Source organism: Phaseolus vulgaris, chromosome 1 (assembly GCF_051622355.1).
Source record: "Phaseolus vulgaris cultivar YP4 chromosome 1, ASM5162235v1, whole genome shotgun sequence".
NCBI classification, from domain to species: domain Eukaryota; kingdom Viridiplantae; phylum Streptophyta; class Magnoliopsida; order Fabales; family Fabaceae; genus Phaseolus; species Phaseolus vulgaris.
This window is the reverse complement of record NC_143498.1, coordinates 37942753-37963180: the sequence shown is the minus strand read 5'-3', so window position 1 is coordinate 37963180 and position 20428 is coordinate 37942753. Positions and strand designations below refer to the sequence as shown.

General features: G+C 32.5%; 1 protein-coding gene across 1 annotated transcript; it reads right to left on the bottom strand.

Annotated features, from left to right (window-relative positions):
- Positions 1-17635: 17635 nt before the first annotated feature.
- On the bottom strand, positions 17636-18452 carry SIB2 (VQ motif-containing protein). The gene has a single exon (XM_068619029.2). It carries the CDS (start codon positions 18240-18242, stop codon positions 17793-17795), a length of 450 nt encoding a protein of 149 aa, XP_068475130.1. The 5' UTR covers positions 18243-18452; the 3' UTR covers positions 17636-17792.
- Between the last annotated feature and the right edge of the window lie 1976 nt (positions 18453-20428).

Here is a 20428-nt window from a genome sequence, read left to right as displayed (position 1 = left end):
GCTTAAGGAGGGAATGAATCTATATCATGAAAAGTACGACTTATATTTTTTAGAGGTTTAAGGAGTTTCACACCATGATGAGTAATCAATTGGAGATCAAACTTAAAATGCTCAAGACAGACAATGGATTGGAGTTTGTTATGACTTTTGTATAAAGAGGCAAAAGACAGCTGCCAGACACATCATTACAAAATGAGCCAGTTGTGAGGATGAACATAGTCATTTTGGAGAAGGTGATATATATGTTGCTAGGACTTGGATTGTCTAAGTCTTTTTGGGGAGAAGCTGTAAACATTTTGTCTACCTGATAAATAATATTCCATTGTCTACTCTAAATTGGACGGCTCATATGGAAGTATTGAGTTGGAGGCCAACATATTGTGAGAATCTATATGTGTTTGGCGTCTTAGCATTTGCACATGTCAAGAAGGATAAACTAAAAGTGCAGGTTAAGAGGTGTATCTTCACTGGAAACATAATAGGTGTGAAAGGGTATAAGTTGTGGAGGATGGAGCCTAGAGAGGCTAGATACTATGTTAGTAGGGAAATCACATTCGATGAGGCTTTAATAGCTATGATGTGTAGAGATCTAAATAAAGGAAAAGAGAAATTCCACTTGTGTTGGAGCCTTCTGATGATGGAAAAGATCGTTTGGAGGTCTCAAACGATGTACACCAACCTTTTACCTTTTATTCGAGAAGGCTTAGATGTATAGAAGTTGATTCTAACTATTAGCTTACGTGTGATAGGGAGAAAAGGACAATCAAACCTATCCATATGTTTGGATATGCGGATCTTATCACTACAAGAAAAACGCGAATTACATACAGATTATTACATACGGATCAAAATCCGTATGTAAAATCAACATTACATACGGATTTTTTCCGTATGTATATATACAGGTTTACATACGGATATAATCCGTATGTAAATATTAGCACCATAAAATAAAATTAGCATTGAATGGGATTCGAAGCCAGGTTCCTTCAGCAATCTTTCAGCAACCAAGTAAAATTTAACCACTACACTAAGCAAATTATCTTGTTTTATTATGATTTTTATTATACTTATTATTATTAATAATACTAACAATATTAATAATATTAATAATACTAACAATATTAATAATATTAATAATACTAACAATATTAATAATATTAATAATACTAACAATATTAATAATATTAATAATACTAACAATATTAATAATATTAATAATACTAACAATATTAATAATATTAATAATACTAACAATACTAATAATATTAATAATACTAACAATACTAATAATACTAACAATATTAATAATACTAACAATATTAATAATACTAACAATATTAATAATACTAACAATACTAACAATATTAATAATACTAACAATATTAATAATACTAATAATATTAATAATACTAACAATATTAATAATACTAAAAATATTAATAATACTACTAATAATAATAATACTAACAATATTAATGATACTAACAATATTAACATATGAATCACATTTAATTTATCTATAATCTACTTGAATCTAAACATAATTTATTATATTATCTATTAGTATGAATCAAATTTAATATATGTCATACTCATAGTCATCATATTACCTATTACATTAAAATCAACTATCATATTAATTATTATTTTACGATCATATTGACTTAATTAAGTTCATTATAGGTAGTTGGTTTTACTTGTGTGTTATATATAGTAAAGAATATTGTCAACAAACAATATTATCTTTTAACATAAAATGATGACTTTTACATTAACTATTAATTAAATTTCTAATACAGATTACTAGTTAGCATATCATTATAGTTTAAACTATATTAATTATTCCATAAATCTATGTAAAAAGTTGTTACTAAATAACCCTTTCTACTAATATGTAAATCATAATGACAAAGTGATTAAATAATTTATAATTTAAAATATTTTAAAAATTATACATTATATCAATTTTAATCTATGTAAGTAAATATTTGAAAATAAGATTTTTTTTATCGACAAAGAATAAAAAAAATTAAACAAAACATTTTAAGGATATTTCAATCCTTATACAAGAATCTCAAATCAGAAAAAGAAGTGTAAGATACAAGCACCTATATAGCCATCTAACAAAAACTTCACAACTACCTATAATAACCTATATTTGAAAATAAGATATCAAATAATTTTATATTAATATATATATATATATATATAATATGAAAGTAAATTTAAATTTAACCATGAGTTTTAAAAAATTAATGATTAAATAAAGAAATATATTAATCAATATATATATATGTATTTATAGTATTAAAGTTATATTAATATTATATAATTTCTTCATTTTTCTCTCTATCTATCTATATCCGGATAAAAGTAATATTACTCAAGTCAAATAAAACTACTATACACACACAATAAATATCTAAATGTATATTTATATCAAAATTAATATTAATAATATGAATATAATATTGATAATATGAATATAATATTAATAATATGAATATTAATACTAATAATATTAATACTAATAATATTAATAAATATTATTAATAATAATAATATTAATAATAATATTAATAAATATTAATAATAATATTAATAAATATTAATAATAATATGAATATTAATACTAATAATAATAATATTAATAATAATGTTAATAATAATATTAATAATAATATTAATAAATATTAATAATATGAATATAATGTTAATAATAATATTAATTATAACATTAATAAATATTAATAATATGAATAATATTAATAATAATAATATAAATATAATTTATTTTATTATTATTATTAATAATAATTATATTAATATGTATAAATTATATTAACATGTATAAATTATATTAATATGTATAAGTATAATAAAAATGATAATATGACCAAAGAACTTGTCTGGTCTAGTGGTCAATGCTTCCCCGGGTCACTGGAAAGACTTGGGTTCGAATCCTGGTTGCTGCAATTTGCTTGTAACATTAATTGGGGCTTGGTTTCGAGTCCTATGGGCTTGGTTTCGAGTCCTATGGGCTTGTTGATCTACCAAGAAACTATAAGGTGGTAAGATGCAAATATGTGTTTAGTGTGGTTATCAAGTTCATGGAAGATCTTGTATGTGCTCATTAAAAGGCTTTGGAGTGGCTGCTGAGATATTTGAATGGAACAACATCGTCTAGTCTAGTCTATAATAGAGTTATTATAAAGGGGTTTGTAGACGTTGATAGTGCATGGAATGTTGATCCCAGAAAGTCACTTCCTATATACTTTTACCTTGTTTAAAATTGTAGTTTGTTGAAAATCCAATTTGCAATCAATGGTGATTTTGTCTAATATGCAAGCAAAGTATATGATGTTTCTTCAACTGGTTTTTGTTATTTTGGTCGTTAGATTTTATATATAGAGATTGATATATGTATAGACAATACACTTTACTTTTTGAGACTCTATGTATTAAACGTTCTAGTGTTGGTAAAAAGTTTTTTTTTCAATGTTATTCTTGTGTTTTTATATATTTATTATTGATATGCACCCAATGTTCATATTTTTTTAAAGGATTAAAGTGTCCCCATTGATATTTAAAAAAAATAAAATTAATATGTGTTTAGTGTGGTTATCAAGTTCATGGAAGATCTTGTATGTGCTCATTAAAAGGCTTTGGAGTGGCTGCTGAGATATTTGAATGGAACAACATCGTCTAGTCTAGTCTATAATAGAGTTATTATAAAGGGGTTTGTAGACGTTGATAGTGCATGGAATGTTGATCCCAGAAAGTCACTTCCTATATACTTTTACCTTGTTTAAAATTGTAGTTTGTTGAAAATCCAATTTGCAATCAATGGTGATTTTGTCTAATATGCAAGCAAAGTATATGATGTTTCTTCAACTGGTTTTTGTTATTTTGGTCGTTAGATTTTATATATAGAGATTGATATATGTATAGACAATACACTTTACTTTTTGAGACTCTATGTATTAAACGTTCTAGTGTTGGTAAAAAGTTTTTTTTTCAATGTTATTCTTGTGTTTTTATATATTTATTATTGATATGCACCCAATGTTCATATTTTTTTAAAGGATTAAAGTGTCCCCATTGATATTTAAAAAAAATAAAATTAATACAACATTCTTTATTTAGTTTTTCATCACATAATAAATAACATGAGAAAAAAAATATTTAACTATTTTTTGAGTTATTGTGTAAATGACACTTTTCTTATCTTTTTAAGGAATCGTTTTATCTGTGTATCCCAACTAAATTCAAGGTTTTGTTTTCTATTTCTAAGACTAGGGTAATCGACTTAAACACATTATAAGTTTTGTGCTTTTGTCAATGAAATTTACTCTAAAAGTTTCTAATCTTTTAGTTTTTTTATTCTAACGTTTCTTCTTGGTACATTAGGTTGTTCTTAGCATCATAATTGCTGTCTTTGGAATTATTTGTGCTTTGATTGGAACATACTCATCTGTATCCAAAATTATGCAAACTAACCAGAATCACTGATGAGGCCTTCCATGTTTGAAGATGATCCTGACATTTAGCAAGATCTTCTTCTCTCCTCGTTCCTTTAATGGCAAGGTTCAAGGTTTTTTTTAGAGGTTGCATTCATAGAAAATTGAAGTTAATCAAATGTCAACATTGAAATATACCATGAGCACTCTATGTATAAGTATCACTATTATCTCTAGATAAATTAGCTAACTCAAACTTTTTCTTCTTTTTATATTTTTTATAATAATATGTACGGGTTATTCTTCCTTCGTAAATTTCAACATTGACATTTTTTGGTTAAATATGTTTTACGTTCTTGTATTATAAGGTAAAATTGGATTTTGTCCTTATTCCAAACTTTAGACTCCCATAGTACTTAAAGTACAAAAATTATTGAAATGAATCATTACTAGTACCTTTACGTAACAAACAAATTTATAGTGTGAAATATATTATAATATTATAACATTTACGTCAACAATAAGTCATATGAATTTTGTTAACATCTAGTGTATAATGAAATTATCACGTGAAAAAAGACTCATAAGAACTTATCGAATAGTTTTCTTATTACAAATATTAAGGAGGTCTAAAGTTTTAAACTAGAAAAAAAAATTAATTTTACATAAATGTAGGGGGGAAGGAAAATATATTTAACCTTTTTTTTCTTTCAAAGTTCGATTTCTTATCACACATTCAAATTCACCTTCAATGTAAATGATGCCCCCCGAACTTTAGATAGTACCAAGAAGGTGTATACAGCTCCTGTTTATATAAATTGGAAAAACTAAAAGTCAATTAATTAATCAACAATAATTTATAAAATTATACTAAATAATTTATTACATAAATCTTTGTAATGTGTAATAAGGTGGTGCAAGAAAAAAATTATTTAAATAGACCTATCTTTTTGTCTTATTCAGTTATAATTCCTTTTAAAATATCCGTGACTAACATGTTGCTATAGATTTTGAACAACCCTCGAAAGTTTAAAATGAATTGTTGTTGCAAAACTCCACAGTCATACTCGTGATTTGGTAATCCCCTAATAAATAATAAATAATAGGAATTTAATAACTATAATTTACTTAATAGTATTTTGCAACTTGTCAATTATTTAGAACTTTTGGAATGTGTTGGGGATGTATACAGTGTTATAAACCTCGATAAAAGTAACAAATTATGAGTTTATTACTATAAATAGGTAAAAAAAATTAATTATAAGATTGAGTAAGTTGTGCAGTGATACAATTTTATTTTAAAAAAATCGTGTCAGGAACACAGGAACACGTGACTCATTAAGAATGATTTATACTAAAGTCATTGAAATTTCACAATTTTAGTTAAGAAAATTTAAACAAAAGTTGTGAGGAGATGAAATTATTTTACTTAAAATTTTTAATTATGATAATTAAAGTTGTGTTGCGATCACATCTTTTTTACATTTTTAAAGTCGTGACACACTTCAATAATTTCTAAAATGTAATCATTGACATATATTCCTTTACTCACTCTGCACAACATTCACTCACATTATTGTCTTGGAGTTCTACGGGCTTAAACACACTGATTCCAAATAAAACCAGATAGTTGTTGTTGTGTTAGATTTAAAACACCTGCATCATCGTAGCCACCATCCACAATGAATTTTTAACGTCTAGACGTATGGTGCAATTTTGTTTTTTACGGTAATATTTTCAATTTTAAGTATATGTGAGTGCATTGAGTTTCTATTTTTGTTGCACCTATGTTGCTTTAGATGTGTGAAGGTGCATTTTGGTTACATTTTAATACGTATTTGTTTTACTGCTCGATTTTGGTTACCGTTTCGAACTTGTTTGTTTTTTTAGTAAGTTGAGTTTTTTATAAATGGATTGAGGCAAAATCACTAGCATTAATATCGACCTAAAAAAGATCAACGTTTCCTTAAAAAAAAATATTGTGTGCAGGTTTGGTGTTCTAAAGCTTATATTATCAAACAATGGCATTCAGTTTGTGAGCAACCAAGGAAAACATGTGTGTCATGACCTCAATATAAAAAATTCTTCACATCCGTTGATCACTCTCATATAAATGAATAAGTTGAGGTGCCAATCGGGTAATCTTGTGAGGTCTAAAAGGAAGGTTGCAAGCAGTAAAAGGTGGATGGTCGAATGAGCATCCAAGAGTCTTGTGGTCTTACCACATGATTCACTAGTGCAAAAAGAAGGGTACTCTTTATTTAGTGCGGCTTTTCCGTTACCCGCTTTCGTAAAAAATGCGATGACATTTTTAAAATTATTTTGATTTACGAAGGCGGCTATTTGTATAGCCGCACTTGTAAATCAAAGTGTTTGATTTACGAATGCGGCTATTTGTATAACCGCACATGTAAATCAAAGCGTTTTGATTTATGAATGCGGTTTTACCTTTAGCCGCATTCGTAAATCTTTTTTTACCCTAAATTTTGAAGCGCGTCACACACAATTTCATACTTTCTTTCTCGTCTTTGCTTTCGTTTCGCGTTTGCGCTCTGAGTTCATCTCCTTCTGTTGCATCTGCATTTCATTTGTGCCAATGTAAGTTTCTTGAGCTCTCTCTCTTCCTCTTCATCTTCACAAATATATGCATAGATGTTTTCGTTTTTCTTATATATGTTTTTTTCCTTGCATTGGTGGTCTCGAAGCGTACTATTTCATTGGTTGGCATTTGTTGCTCCGTCGCTGCTTCCCTATCTGTCGTCGCCGTTGTTGGCGCTCCCGTGTCAGTTTTCATGTATAAATTTTTTCAATTTTCTTACATTGTTTGGTTTCTTGCATTGCTCAGTACTCTTTCATATCCTTCGTGGGTTCTTGTGGGTTTTTTGGTTTGCTCCGTCGTTGCTTCCCTGTCCGCCGCCGCTTTCGCTGTCGTTGTCGTTGCTGGCGCTCCCGTGCCACTCTTCATCAACGTTGCCTTCACACAAGATTGGCGGTGTTTTAAATTTTTTGATTTTTTTAATGTTTTGGCATATACAAGTGCGGTTATAAGAAATAGCCGCACTTATAAATGGTATTTACAAGTGCGGCTATATAGCCGCACTCTTATCTCTCGATTTACAAGTTCGTGCTGATCAAATGTGGCTATACAACCGCCCTTATAAATTTAAAATAGCCGCACTCATTTTTCCTTTCTGCACCAGTGACTACTCAGTCAATAACTAAAGAGACAATGTTTGGCCTCATGTACGAAATCGATGCAACGATACCAATTGAGATATCTGAGTGTTCTATACGAATAAGTAAGTTCTCCCGCGCAAACTCGGAGGAAGGTGTACGATCAAACTTGGATATGATTGACGAAGTCATGGAATGTGCTAAAGTAAGAGGAGAAGCTTTGAAGAGACGTAGAGATATGAAACACAAAAGCAAAGTTATATCGACACAATTGAAGGTGGTGGATTCAGTATTACAAAAAGCGCATTTTAACTAGATGGAGAACAAGCTTTCGTCAAAATGGGTACGAGAAGTGATAAGAAAAGAAGCATACAAACTGGAAAAATTGGACGAGGGTCTAACCCCTCAGACATAAAATGCAACAAACGTGATCGCCTTATTTAAGAAACATTTTTCAAAAACAATTTTAAGAAGCACATTTTAGAAACATTTTTCTCAAAGGTTTTTTAATAAGGTCGCCTTATTTAATAAAATTCCATGTTACCAACTTCTCTACAGTAATGTGATCTATCTCTTGTTGAAGCTCTTAAAGTTGTTTACCTCTTTTCTCTTCAACCACAAAGACCTCATTCACCCGTTTACTGTCGAGCATGATAATGTAGTAGCCTTGCTCAGGAAACCTTGGAGACGTTCACATCGCATAGTCAAACTCTGCATCTCTAACATTGGTACATCTCCTTCTAGCATATTATGCGATTATGGGTAACAAAAAAGAAGTGGGGATCTCAAAACTCCTCTTCTCTTTGGTGTAGTGGCCTTAGGGATTTCAGTGTTCCCCAACTAGTATCTCCATCTTCGGCCTTGATTGTCGAATTTGGAGTTTGCAAAAGGAGTGGGGACCATATCCACAATGACTTTTCTAGCCCTTTTCATCCATATTGGGTATCATAAGGAGTTGCCTCAACATCGTCAGAATCAATATTAATGTTACTTAGTCTAACACTAGAAATGACACCTTCAACATTCTTCAGGAAACTGGCAGGCCATCTCGTTTTGGGATATAACAATTTAATTGTTTGCATACAAAAACAAAAATTATTTAATCAATACTAACCATATAAAAAAAAATACAAAACACAAATTAGAGATAGGGATATAACAATATAAGGATTTAGATCCATGACTCGATATGCAAACTTTAAGAGGATAGTCGTGTCAACATGGTCTCCAATTTTTCTAGTTTCTCACAACTCATATTCAGTAGCATTTAGCTCTCCAAACTTTCGAGCAATTTGAATGTAAGGTTTTGGGTCTAATAAAGAGGAAATCCCTCTAGCATACTAGGTTCATTTGGGGAAGGTCAAATCTTAATGAAATGACCTTTAAAACTTTTGTAGAACGACAAAAAGAGGGAAATGAGACCTCTCCCACTCACACTATTTAAAGATGTTCACAATTGACAAGAGGATAATTTAAACTAAAAAAAGAAAAAGAATATATTGGAAGTCGATATAGGACCGAAGTGAGTACGTAAGATATTGAAAGCTTGGACAAAGGTCCAACAATTAGGATAAAGTTGGGTAGGGGAAACATTCATCACATCATGATATCCATTTTGAATAAATCTAAGGGTAACCTTAAACCTAGTTTGATAAACACAAGGTCCTCATTCTTGCATATGGGCTCGTGCGATAGACCTAGATCTTAATATTCTCTATTTTTCTAAGGGTTTGGCGATTTAGTAAAGCTCTAAACTTTTTTTACATAGGTATAACCATAAGTTTCTCTCAATAACTCCATTTGGGCCCATGGATATGATGTGTCGTAAACCATGAAAAGCCTAGGAAACATCGAAAAGGGGAAAATGCAAGAACAAAACGAACCACTTTCAATCCTAAAGAGTACTAAATCAAGGTTCACCAAAAACGTAAATGCTAAATGCCACACTTTTATGTTAGTGAAATAAAACCTAAGGAGGAAATCAAACGTACCTACAAAGGGGAAATATGAAGAAACTTTACTCAAAGAATGCAGAGCTTTTAAGAAAATGACCAAAATGAGGATGTAAGTGATAAGTGCCAAGTTTCAGTAATATTTTATATTAAAAAATAGGCACTTATGAGTATTAATTGCTAAAAATAAATATAAAGTAATACCTAATTTTTTTATTTTTTTTTTATCAGCAAAGAATAAATAAAATTAAAGGGATACTTCAGGGGTATCCCAACCCATATACAGTACTCAGAATAAGACTTCTGTATCAACCACAATGGAAGCTCTCCTTTATGGTTAGGGCAGAACCACCTTAAAGAGAGAGCACCAAACTCAAAAAATAAATAGCCAACAGGTTACCTCAAAGCAAACTCAACTTTACCGAACTCTCAATACCTAATTTATGCATTTATACCTTTTCACATATTTATGATCTTTGTTTGAATAAGAACATTTTATTCCTAAATTTTGTGTTAATTTCAGGATTCTAGGAGCGAATGGAGATAATTGGGCAAAAGAAAATATACAAAGCTAAAAAGAGAAAGTTGAACTACATCAACACTCAACAAAGTGACCCAAACGCGTAAAAACCATCAACTGCCACCAGGGGAGCTCGCTCAAGCGAGTAGAATCTCGCTTGAGTGAGATAGCGCTAGTAATGTTGGGCCTTTTTACGTTTTACTCACCCAAGCGAGCCCATTAGCACCCAAGCGAGAAGTAACTTAACCCTAGCAAATTGGTTAAATAGGAGGCTTGAGGCACAACCCTAGTGTGCAAGATTGAGAGGAAAACACCATTGAGTGACTTGTAACTCAATTGGTAAAATAGAATGTGTTAGAAGATGTGTGGCTAATACTACCCTTCGGGATTGAAAGTAATTTGTTCGAACTCTTATGTATTAAGGTGATATTTGAACATAATATTTTGTTCTTGATTGATTATTGGTATTGTTGTTTTGTTTCTAATTCTTGATCTAGAATCTTAAATCTAACTAGAAATTATTTTTATGATTCTAACCTAAACAATAATACTTAACATATTTGAGTGCTAGGAATATAATTGAAATGTTAATTGCTATTAACGTTTGAGCTTGATTCTATGTTGTTTTTATAAATATGCAAGGAATCAATATTTAGGACGCATCTTAATAATTTTATATGCGATGAATCGTTATAAATGAATTTTATACGGACATCAATATCAATCAAAGGACATAATATTACCGTGTTAATCAAAATACATAAGAGTGAGAAAGAGGAAACCTAACCCTTATTTTTCCAATTGAAGCAACAACTTTTTACCTTGTTTTCTTGTTAATCATTGCCATCACAACAAATTCAAACAAAATTTTATTATTTTGTTTTTATATTTAGTGAATATTTTACTTGATTATTCAATTGTTCCTTCTGAGTTCGATATTTGTCCTTAGGACACACTATTACTTCTGACAACGCGGTGCACTTGCTGTAAAAAAGTTATCAGTAAGAAATTTCAAATTGAAGTAATTGAAGGAAAAATTGAGAGTCATGAGTGTATAAAGTAAAAACCAATTGATGTAAGTCACGTGGAACGACATGTGCAAAGATGTGACAATTGAAAACCCTTTTTTAGATGAAACAACTCACTCTAGAAGCAGTCACCTTTTTTTATAGATAAACTTCTCCGCCTACTCAGCTTTAGATTGAGGACTACGTAACATCCCAAACTTAGCCATGACTAACTAAGTACGTGGTGAAGTAAACACCTCATAACGGTTTTGAAAAATCTAAAGTATAAGTGCCAAGTTACGTCACTCTCTAGAAGGCACATTTGTTGGCCATGAATTTCCCATTTAGCGATGAGTATATCGGTCATAAAACATTATCTTTGTCAAACCTAGCAAAATTGATGATTCTATTACTAAAATTTTGAAAACTTGAGCAATAATTAAATCCTTAGATTTTAGAACTCATTTTTCTAGTATCATCCTACATCTCCCACTTTTGTAATCAGTTTTTCTACACTTAAACTTATCCAACAAACACTAGGAAAAAAAATCTATTGATATGACATATTCCAAATAAAAAAACACTTCAATTTACTTACTTAAAATCACTCACAAAAATCATTTATAATAATTATATTCACTGTCCAATATATCAATTTTTTTTCCAACAAAATTGTATTCTAATGTAATGTAATACACCGTATTATTGTATAGATTCGTAAACCAACGCTGCTATATGACATAGTTTATGGTATTGTACAAATTCCAACAAATTAATGTGTTAAACCTTATTTATAAACACATAATTCTTCACTAAAATCACATATTCTAAAAAAATAAAACGAGTAAAGCATATCGGTTGATGGTAGAAAATTTCAAGAGTTCACGCCTTTTAATCTTATTGTTTTGTTTTTTCTTATATATCTTGCTATGCATAATTAAAGTGATCATAACCACAACTACACAAATGAAATTATGCTTACCTTTTTTTTCCGCCCCATCAATTACAAACAATTTTTTTTTTTTATCAGCAAAGAATAAATAAATTAAAGGAGACATTTCAGGGATGTCCCAACCCTTATACAGGAACCTTACACCACATGTGATGAACCACATATAGATTAAGGTTACCAAACCATAGAAAAACCAATACAACAGTGCCCTTCATAAGTTGGTTCCATACCAGATACAGAGAAGGCTACACACCAGCAAAATGACCATAGGACTTGTCCCAGCCAGACCATGTGTGACCTCTCTAGGAGGTGTTACATAGCTCATAACCAGACTTTACCCCGTGATTACAACCTGCATAGTTGAGCATAACCGCACTTATGGAGAGTTAACCACTAGTTAACCAGCATTTACCTCCAGGAACACATGGTTTTTGACATAACCGACTTATTAACTCCACAACCCCTCTGCTTCTGAACCCGTTCTGCAGCTCCTGCTAGTTCTGCACCTACTCAGCTTGAGTAAGACACGAAGCCACCCTAGTCCAGATACACCCTTCTATAGCTCCACAGAGGCTTCCCCGCACCTTCATACATAAAAGCTACGCCCTACTACCATTCCACAGCAAACGAACCTTCTAAGTCACCAGCACCCTGCATACTCCAATTGTACACCAGCACCCTTAGAACCACCTTATACCATCCAAACAATTCCACAACCGATCCACCCACTAAACCTCTCTTGACTTAGGCAAACCACCCACCAATGTTAATACCATGTCATACACTTCTTCCAGAGAGTAGACCCTGCAACCTATGTACCTCAACCCAGCTACCCTTACATGGTTACACTTCAACACCAGTTGGACCCCAAAAAGAAAAAAATGTTGAACCCACCCCACATATCAACCAACAGGTTATGTGGCTTTCTCTTCCATACTTCACCCTACAACACCATTAGACGCCTTATGTCCCCCTAGAACCATACCTGGTTTAGCTAAAGCCATTTGGGCTTATAGGAAGAACGCCAAATAATCCTTCTCTAAACTATCCGTCAGTAAACCTTCTTCAGCAAAACCAGCCATAACAGTTCCTCCTTACCCACCCTACACCGTACTGCACCTGCAGAAAGCACCACAGGACCAACTCCTTCAATACTACCTGCCAGACCTTCCATCTCCCCCCACTCAACTGCAGTTGGCCACTACACATCTCCTATTTATAGCTGGTAAGATAGGGGATTGGATTCAACACCCAATCTGTTAACGAGTATGAAAAATTATTGCCTTTGTGTTTCAACCACGACCACAATTTAAGCTGAGCCTTGTGTAGCACTTCTTCCTCGTCCACTACTCCTTGGTGGAACATAACAAAATTTCTATGCTCCCACAAACTCCACACTATGGCTGCCCACACCCCTTTCCAAACTAAATTTTGCTTATGATTTACCTGGAGCAGATTAAAACTCTCGAAGTGGATCTTAACATCATTGTGTTGGACGAACTCAATTCCAACCCACTTGAAGCACAAAGTCCATACACGCCACGCATGTTTACATTCTATAAAAAGATGTTGATTTGACTCATCCACAGTTTTACACAAGACACATTCAGGGTTGTTAATCTGAACCCCTCTCCTGCTTAGAGCTACTCTTGTCGGTGTTCTGCCCCTAATCACCCGCCATGCTGTGATCAACACATTAGGGAGTGCCTTTACCTTCCATAGAAGCTTAAACACCTATACTTGAGGAGTATTTTCCGCCTCCACTAAGCACTCATACGCCGCCCTTACTGTGTAGCACCCTGACTCGCCACCTTTCCAAACCTGCACATCGTTCACATTCCTAATAACATAAGCATTGGCAATGTGACAACTAAGATCAGATTCTAGTGATGCTTCACACTCAAACCTTTCTGTTCTCCATCTTAAACGCCATCTCCACTCCGACCCTTCCCACACTCCAACCTCCCCCACCCTTTGACCTTGATCTAGAGAAAGATTGTATAGCCTTGGAAAGAGTGTTTTTAAGTTTGTTCTACCCACCCACACATCCTCCCAAAATCTGACTTTATCTCCCCCCCTAGTTTCCACCCAACCTGACCTTGAAACCACCCTTCTCCTCCTCCCTCCTTACAAATTTTCATCAGATCTCTCCACCACCATGACTGATATTTCACCTGTGTCTGCTCCCTACTATTCTCCATTCCGTACTTCGATTCCAACACCTCCTTCCACCTCCCTTTCTCTTCAGATATACACCGCCATTTCCACTTAGCCAGCAGCGCACAATTAAACTTCCGGATCTCTTTGATACCCAGCCCACCTTCCTCACGCTCTTTACACACTTCCTTCCAACTGACCCACGAGATCGACCTTTTCTCCTTACCCCATCCCCACAAGAACCTCCTTTGAATTCTAATAATGCTCTTACAGACCTCCTCTGGTGCTTTAAAGAGAGACAGGTAGTACAATGGTATAGCAATATAATAGTCTTAAGAAACGTTTTCTTTTTAAAATATATAGGCAGGTTAAATTTGTTTTTTTGGCAAGGATAAAATTAAGGGGGGTAAACAAACATCATTTTCTGAAACTAAAAAGTAAAACAAAATGTTAAATAGTTCTATAAATTTAATTATTTATTGTTATTTAAATCACAGACTTTTTGAAAAGTAAGATTATTGACAGACTGCATTTTTAGAATATTTTAAATTTTCTGAGTTTTAGATATTAACATGAGAACATTTTTATACAGTTTCAAGTATCTTTTATTCTGATATTCCTAAGTTAGAAGTTATTTGAAGCACAACATTTAGGAAGGAACAAAAGTTGGAAAAGAAGCATCCTAGAAACTGACACATAAATAGTCTTATCACATGACCAAGACATACATAAACTGATAAAATGATCAAAGTCTCTAGGCAAGTTGATAGATAGAAGAAAAGGTTCGCCCCACCATTACGAGAGAGGATCCATAAGAAGATGCAAGTTGCAAGAAATAACCCCAATTTTGTCCTTCAATTTGGTCCTGTTTGCATCACTCACACACACATAACTTCCTTTTCTTTCCCTTACATAATTACTTATGAATCTTTCTGACGAGACGCGCGCATCCTACATTATCTTTCACATTTTATTTAACAAAAATTGATAAAAGTTATCACACTCTCATTCAACTCCTTTAGATGAAATTAAACTATACATATATCATAAAATCACTCAAAAAAAAGTGCAGCATGAGGAAACAAACCAATGTGTAGAAACAAGATGATTAAAGGTGAAAATGTACAAAACACCATAGCCATTTTGATTTACTTTAGCTATATATATTAACTGGTTCTCATGAAACAACGAATTAGTATGCAGATCAATTATGACAGCTCCTTTAATTAAACACTGATTGAAAGTAAAAAATATAGTAAACTGTGAAAGGTGCAAGGATATATGTAGGGTTCACTTTTTCTTTGTTTGGCAGAATGCAATTGTATAATCGTCATGAGAGGAAGCTGAATGGGTCTTTCAAAACCCATGTTGTCTCACTGTCAGAAGGGACCTGCTTGCCTCATCTTGCCACTGTAATTCATAATAAAAGTTCTATATGGTTGGTGCTAAATTTTCTATAAATGGATGTGGAGGTTGGGAAGCTAACACACAAAATATCAGCACAGTTCTTTCTGCAAGGTTTATTCAATTATACTTAAGAGTTTGATTATCCAACGTAAGGGTTTTTCATTCCATCCAGCATAAAAAGTCAAGAAAGCTTGGGTAGTGTATATATAATTTAGCTAGATTACTGACTAAAACGCAGATAAGATTCAAATTCTCAGGAACATTTTGCAGATGCTTCAAACAGTTCAATAGCTACAAGAGTTTAATTCTTATATATTGCTACTATAAATTATACTATCAGAAATTACTTTTGAGGTAATTTTAACATATTATTATAAAATTAAATATATGTATATTTTATTTTTTAAATAAAGTTCTATATATCTAATTGTAAACTGTAAGTGGAAGCTATATTTACACATATATATATATATATGTATATATATATATATATATTTATATATATATATATATATGTATTTATATATATATATATGATCAATTTCCATTTGAAGTTAGATGAATTATTTTTACATAATGTTTTCTCTATATATCTCTTTTTTTGTCATATAGAGTATTTTATCTCTGAATTTTCTCTCTATCTTTTTTATCTCTTTCTTTGTATGGTTTTGTTGTAACAGAATACAATTTCTCTTTGGGCTTTCATTTTTTTTTTTATCTCTTTCCAGTTTCATAAAGAGTCATAATTTAGGAAAATGTCATAGAGCTGTGCCAGACTACACCAATATATATAGCAATCACTACATGCCAAAATACACCAATTATAGGAAATATTCATACTATATATATAAAAAAAAAAGATGTCATGTTCTACACATAGGAATATCTAACTTTCAATTTAAACCATCGATTTTGCTTTTATCATTGTCAACAAACACTATAAACCAACTCTCACTGGAGCCATGTTTATGACGGCATAATCTGGTGTCGGGGACTCAGTGAGTAGATTTAGTTTTGGATTATAAACTTGGGTTTATTCTTCAAATGAAAACAATATTTTGTTACTTTAGACTATTTTGCAACTTTTCGAAATGAGTAAATCCTATATGTATGCATTTACATGAATATTATTTAACTATGACTATCCCAGAACCCAAATATCAAATAAGAAAGCTATATCCTCTTTTATGCTTATCAGAAAGCTATTTTTTATTAAAATCTAAAAACATAATGTCAAAATCACTTTTTAAATAAATAATTTAAAAATATAAATTAAATCAATGGAAGCCACTTCTAATAAAAATGAATTCTACTGACTAGAACTTATCTAAACTAAAAATGTTTCTTCATTCAAATCATAATTAGGGATTTTCACTGCATCGGTATCCATATACCAACTTGAGCAGATATTATACTGTGTTAAGAGTATCTGTCCATAGAACAAAATGATCTTAATTAAGGAGAAAGATGTGATTAGGTATAAGGGCAAAGATTTTCTGCCATTGAAACTCTAGTTTAAGAATCATTAAACGTGCTAAAAATAAGTGGGCACTGAAGAAGTCTTCTTCAAGAGTTGGGTCCCCATTTCTCTATCAACTCTCCTTTTCACATCAAATTCAATTCCAACTACCAAAACAAATTAATCAATTCTTGCACCAAGTTGCCTTACTTACTTACTTATCCATCCACAAGGGTAAAGAACAAGGCGGCCGGAGAAGCCTCTGTGCAAAACCCTTCCAAGCAAGATAAGAGTCAAGCTAACAACCATGCACATTCCTAAAGCATCCAAAAGACCACATCCCAATGCCCTAATTTCCTTTTCATGATAAACAAACACAAACACAAAAACAAAACAAAACCACATTCAAATCAAACAAAGTTAGCATCATTAAGTCACATTTAAACAACCAATCATGAGATTGTTGAGTCACTTTGAGTCACATAAAGTAATTACATACAATAATTACATATAAACAAACAGATCAAGGGTCCAAAAATCAAAATTGAAAACAACCATTCATCCATCCATTTATTAGTATCTATATATATATATATATATAGATAGAGACAATCAATTAAGTTGGATTTAAATTGGAGCTTGAGCTTAGCAAAGGAAAAACATAATCATAAATATAATTACACTGCATCAGTGGTATAGTATCACCAGTAGTTAAGATGGGGAGATTCATAGAATAGACTTGCAGGAAGCAGGGCGGAAATGTTCTCTATCATCTGGGGCGTGAAAACGTCGTCGTCGTCCGGAGCCTCAAAGGAAGAAGAGGGTTGAAGGTGTTGTTGCTGCTGTTGTACGGAAATGTCGGGATCCATAGGTATGGGGATAACATGGTCGTCAACACTGATAACCTTGTCAGAAGAGGAATCATCGGAGGAATCGAGCGCGTGGAAGCGTGTGGGGTTTGGAGGCGACTGGGCATCTTGGCCGGTCAGTTCTTGCACCAGGGCACGAAACTCGGAGGCGCTGGTTTTGATTTTCATGGGGTTGGATATGTACACTACTTTGACAGGGTGTGGGATGTTTTTCTTCTTGGGTTTGGTTTTCTTTGTGGGGGCGCGTTGTTGCACGCAGGTGGTGCGCATGGCGGTGTCCATGGAACGGTGTCGTACTGAGTTTGTTAGAGAAGATAATGAAGAGCGTACATGGGATAGGAGAATAAAAGGAGGGGCGTTTTTTCCGGGAAGAGGAGAGAAAGTGAAAGAAAATGATTTGTTGGGTGGAGCAAATGGAAAGTTAATAGGAAGGAAGAGAAGGAGAGAGTGACTGTGTGAGTGAAGGAAAGTGTGAGCAATGGAGGTGATGTCCCAGCCGACACTGGGCGCGTGTTTCCTTTTCTCTCTCTTTTATTTTGTCTTTTTCTCTTCCCATCAATGCTCAACTCTTCAAATTATTTCTTCCATCTAAACCTATTCTATTCTATATTTTAAACTTAACCCTTCTTAATTAATACATAATATCATATTTATATTTTTCCATTCACATTGCTGGAATTCCAAACCTTACTTATACTTACTTACTACAACCTAATCCAATATTATTCCAACCAGTGATACCTTTTTTATCTAAACCAGAATATTCTTATCCAAATTCATCAATCTTCAGTTAAATCCGACTTTGAGAACACCACTATGAACAGTGACTATATAAAAATTTCTGAAGCAATAATTTAGAGTGGGAGAGAGCAATGCCCACATGAAAATTTCTCCTAAAACCTAAGGTTGTTTTTATTGGCTAGTTTGAATCTAAGTTTGGTGAGCATTGAATGCAAAAGCTATCTGTAAAAGTCTAAATGTAGAACACTTCTTCTAAGGTTTAATTCCACGCGCGTCTGCGAGTAATAATGTGAGTGCGAATAAACTTAGCAGACCACGTGGCACACACGGAAGGAAGGAGATAGATGTGATGACGTCAGGGGAAAAGCTCAGGATGACGTCATTTGGCGCAAGTTGGTACCACAGCCGAACCGAACCGAGCCGAGCCGAGTTCGTTCGGCTTCGACAACTTGTTCCAATATCCAAGTTATTTAGGGTACAATTTACCCACTGTTTATGAATGCACCCTCTTTATTGTTGTGTTCCTAACTACAAATATGTTTCTCTCACATGGCACGGTTGGGATTAGATGGAAAATCACGATGTAGGCAAGGGTGGGGGAAAGAAGGTTTAGGCTCAAAGAGTGTTTTTCAGCTCTTAAATTTACCTTTTAGTGCCTTGTTTGGAATATTAGAAATGGAAGTAAAAGAGAAATAAAAATATATTGATAGATTGGACGATTGGCATTAAGAGAATTTTTAAATCGTGGTATGTTTATCCAAAAGGATTTCGTGAAATTTGGCCATACACTAAAGAGAAATTTAACACAGCCGAAATAGAAGTTGTTTCTAGTTCTCGCTAGTGCAGGTTTTGGAGAATAGAAGTTGTTTTTAGTTCTCTCTTGTGCAGGTTTTGGAGAATAATAGCACTCATAGATTCCACAAGATACCATACATTAATTGATTTTAATTGTATAGAAAGGGGTAGGTTGTCTATGCGGTGCAGTGCTTTAGGATGGGTATAAGGAAGAAGAAGAAATAGTGGAGGTAGTAGAAGGTGTTTGTCCAAATTTATCTAGAGCAAAAATGAGTAGAGTCATATGTGATTTAGTTTGGGTGCTTGTTGTGGCAATATACAAATATTTGTAATATGTTTGTTCTATTTGTTTGATGTATGATCTTGTATAAGAGTTGTGACACTTCAAAATGTCCCTTTAATTTAATTTATTCATTGTTGATAAAAAAAAGAGAATTTTTAAATAAAAGGTCTTTTTCATACCTTTTATTTTTCTACTACAAAATATGTCAAGAGAGATTGTGGAATTAATATTTTGTGATAACCCTTAAGATGATTTGTAATTTTTCCAAATGCTAAATTAGTAACATACATTATTGTTCTCGCCTGCTGACTTTTGGTCGGATTTGGAAGTGGACTCCGAGTTGAAGCGACTTTACTTGGTATTGTTGAATCGAGATGCTGATGCTTTGTGACGAAGGGGGCTCCACCTGTTGATCACACTCTGATGATCAAGTCAGTGAGAGTTTTCAAACTAGGAATATCTAAATGTAAAATTTGTATCAGTGTAGAGTTATTAGAAAAACTTGCTTTTACTGAGAGCCTAAAGCCCTTTTTATAGCTTTCCTTCAACAGTCTCATCAAGCAAGAATATTTTGTTAAGATCTGTCTTTAATTTATGAGTATGTGCAACTATATATTTTAACAGTTTTTATTTACATCTAAAATATATA